The following is a 2,471-nucleotide window of genomic DNA, read 5'->3' on the forward strand; positions in this document are numbered from 1 at the left end:
GTGAAATCCATATTGATACCATTGGGCTGTAGGGTTCCCACGCGAAGTATGAGTTGCTGTTCGTGGTCTGGGATCAGGCTGCTAGTCCCTAATGTCACCTTTGACAAAACGAGCACTCAATGGCAGCTTTGACAATACCAATGTTCCTTCAGTACTGTGTCCCGTACAGATTCTGCATCAATCTTGGAATTTACTATGCTGGAACCTGCTGTCCAAGCAGACTGCTCCAGTTTAAGCCATGAAATTGGATTGGAAAATGGAAAACTATTTTGGAATCAACAACAACCTAAATAACACCATGCACTCCAGAAAAATGACCTCTTTGATCGCACCATCAATTTTATTATCAAAATAGATAGAAAATTACAAAATTAAATAGGGCATTAAATAAGGGCAGTTTTTTTTTCAGTTTTAATACGCGTTCCTCGTTACCGATATTGCACACAACATGACTTCCCAAAGTCCCAAGTCCTAGCTGCTGGCATCGTGAAGGTCTGGTTTGTCATCAGGAACAGATGTACAGGCCCCCTGGAGAGGGATTCAGCAGTAGCGGGAAAAGAAAGGCCTGATACGGAGATAGGCTTTGCTCCACACTCGGGCAGTGACCGGCAATCGGCTGCTGGTATGCGGCCTGGGGAAGGCGATGGGGGCCGCTGGTGGCCTGCAGGTAATACCCTGGGAAGGAGCTGAGTGGCAGAGGCGGCTCTCTCATCCGCGCCGGGCTGGTCAGCAAAGCGGGGCCAGCGAAGGAAACCGAGTACAGATCCTGCAGCTGGCGCTTGAGTTTCATCCTGCGGTTCTGAAACCATGTTTTCACCTAGAAAGAGGAGAAATACACCACGTTAAAAAAAACCTAACAATCCCATTAAAAGTGTACTTACTAACAACATGACACTGCAGGTTAGGCTGTACATTAAAAGAGCCAGTAGTCTCATCCTTTTTAGATCACCAAAGTTGACACAAACAAAAACAAAGTTGCTGGAAAAGCTCAGGTTTGGCAGTATCTGTAAAGGAAAATAAAAGTTATCGTTTCGGGTCCGGTGACCCTTCCTCAGAACTGTTGACAGAAAAGCGGACATGAGATTTTTTGAGAGAAATGCTGAATGAGGTGTTTTGGGAGATGGAATAAGTGGGAATGGAGTTACCGCGATTCTCTTGACTTGCCTGAGTCTCGGATAAGTGCAGTAAAGCTGCCAGCCTGGATCTCTCCGCCGCCCCCAGGTAGGTGTGCCGCTTGAACTTCTTCTCCAACTTGTGGATCTGCTGGGCGGTGAAGGCAGTACGTACACGCCGAGGCCCATCGCTGTCAGCCTCCGGGCTTCTGTCTGCCTCTTCCTCCTCCTCCTCTTCCCGGCCCGTACAGTCTGAACGGCCGGACTCGCTCTCTGAGGCCCAGCAATCCTCACGACTGGACACTACACAACAACAAATTAAACACAAGGTATCAGTGAGCGCCTGAAAACACCTTGCAGTTCTCCTGGTCATTTCAGTCATTGATGTTTCACTTACACTCCGCGCCGGTTGAGTCTTTCAGAGCCGGTTGTGGCTCGCATTCTCCCATCCAGGGTAGTGCTTGCCTGCTTATTTCGCAGGTGGGGTCTCCACTTTCTGTTAGTCTCTGTTGGGCGATATCCGTCTTGGGCTGTATTGAGTTTCGTGGATAGAGGCTGGGAGACAGAGGCAGGCACAGGCTGTGTTGTTCTTCAGCTTTCTCTTTAGTGCACCCCTCGCGGCTACTCTGAGCAAGCCAGTCGATCGAAAAGTTTCCTTTGACCATCTCTCTGGTTTGCCACTTGGAAGCCACTCCAATGCGTCTGCCTCTCCGATCCGTCTGAGTTGCTTGCGACCGGCTTTTTAATTTATGTGTCCTTTCTCAGCGGATATTTCCATGTGTGAAGAGACTTCAAAGCAAAGATAACGGACAGACAATACCAAACAATTGGCTCTAATTTAGGAAATCATTAATGTGCTCCAGTATCCGGCAAATCCGTGAATGCTGGCTCCACGATGTCTGCGGCCCTTCTCCCTGGCCTTTCTAAATGGGACATAAAATTACACATCTGAAGGGTGCGTGCTGTTTCGTAAATAGGCATGATAAATAATGAAAGGGATATGTATTTATACACACTAAACACGTATTGCTTTCTTTCAATGTCGCTGTCAGCAATTTGCAAAGTGTATCCGCCGTCTAACATGGATGTATAATGAGTCAGTCAAAAGAAACTGCAGCCGGAGGGTTAATTTGTGTCCTATGTTTAAAAAGGGCCCTTACAATAGTACAAACAGCAATACATTGTCCCATCGAGAGAAACTTTAATCCCGGAGAAATTCACATCTGTTTAATTTGACCATTTTTTTTCTCAGTGTTTTGAGGTAACCAATCTGTGAGCATCAATATATTAAGACATTAATAATCGTTGCGTCTCCAGCGAATCCCAACTGCTTCTCAATGTTGTTAATAGTGTGTTTTC

The 2,471-nt window shown here is 46.7% G+C and overlaps 1 protein-coding gene across 1 annotated transcript; it reads right to left on the bottom strand.

The window, feature by feature from the left end:
- Positions 1–334: 334 nt before the first annotated feature.
- Positions 335–1,882, bottom strand: LOC125461939 (homeobox protein vent1-like). Its single transcript, XM_048551324.2, has 3 exons — positions 1,510–1,882; positions 1,165–1,415; positions 335–817 (listed from the first exon to the last, which is right to left on the bottom strand). Exons 1-3 carry the CDS (start codon positions 1,775–1,777, stop codon positions 506–508), a joined length of 831 nt encoding a protein of 276 aa, XP_048407281.1. The 5' UTR covers positions 1,778–1,882; the 3' UTR covers positions 335–505.
- Between the last annotated feature and the right edge of the window lie 589 nt (positions 1,883–2,471).

This window comes from Stegostoma tigrinum, chromosome 20, assembly GCF_030684315.1.
Source record: "Stegostoma tigrinum isolate sSteTig4 chromosome 20, sSteTig4.hap1, whole genome shotgun sequence".
In the NCBI taxonomy this organism is placed as follows: Eukaryota; Metazoa; Chordata; class Chondrichthyes; order Orectolobiformes; family Stegostomatidae; genus Stegostoma; species Stegostoma tigrinum.

Bases quoted from the DNA above. Each gene is read 5' to 3' on its own strand.
- LOC125461939 (XM_048551324.2), bottom strand. From the start codon at position 1,777: ATGGTCAAAGGAAACTTTTCGATCGACTGGCTTGCTCAGAGTAGCCGC. The intron at 1,416-1,509 runs GTAAGTGAAACA...GTTGTTGTGTAG, and splicing joins AGACTCAACCGGCGCGGAGT to TGTCCAGTCGTGAGGATTGC. The intron at 818-1,164 runs GCAAGTCAAGAG...TCCTCTTTCTAG, and splicing joins TGCACTTATCCGAGACTCAG to GTGAAAACATGGTTTCAGAA.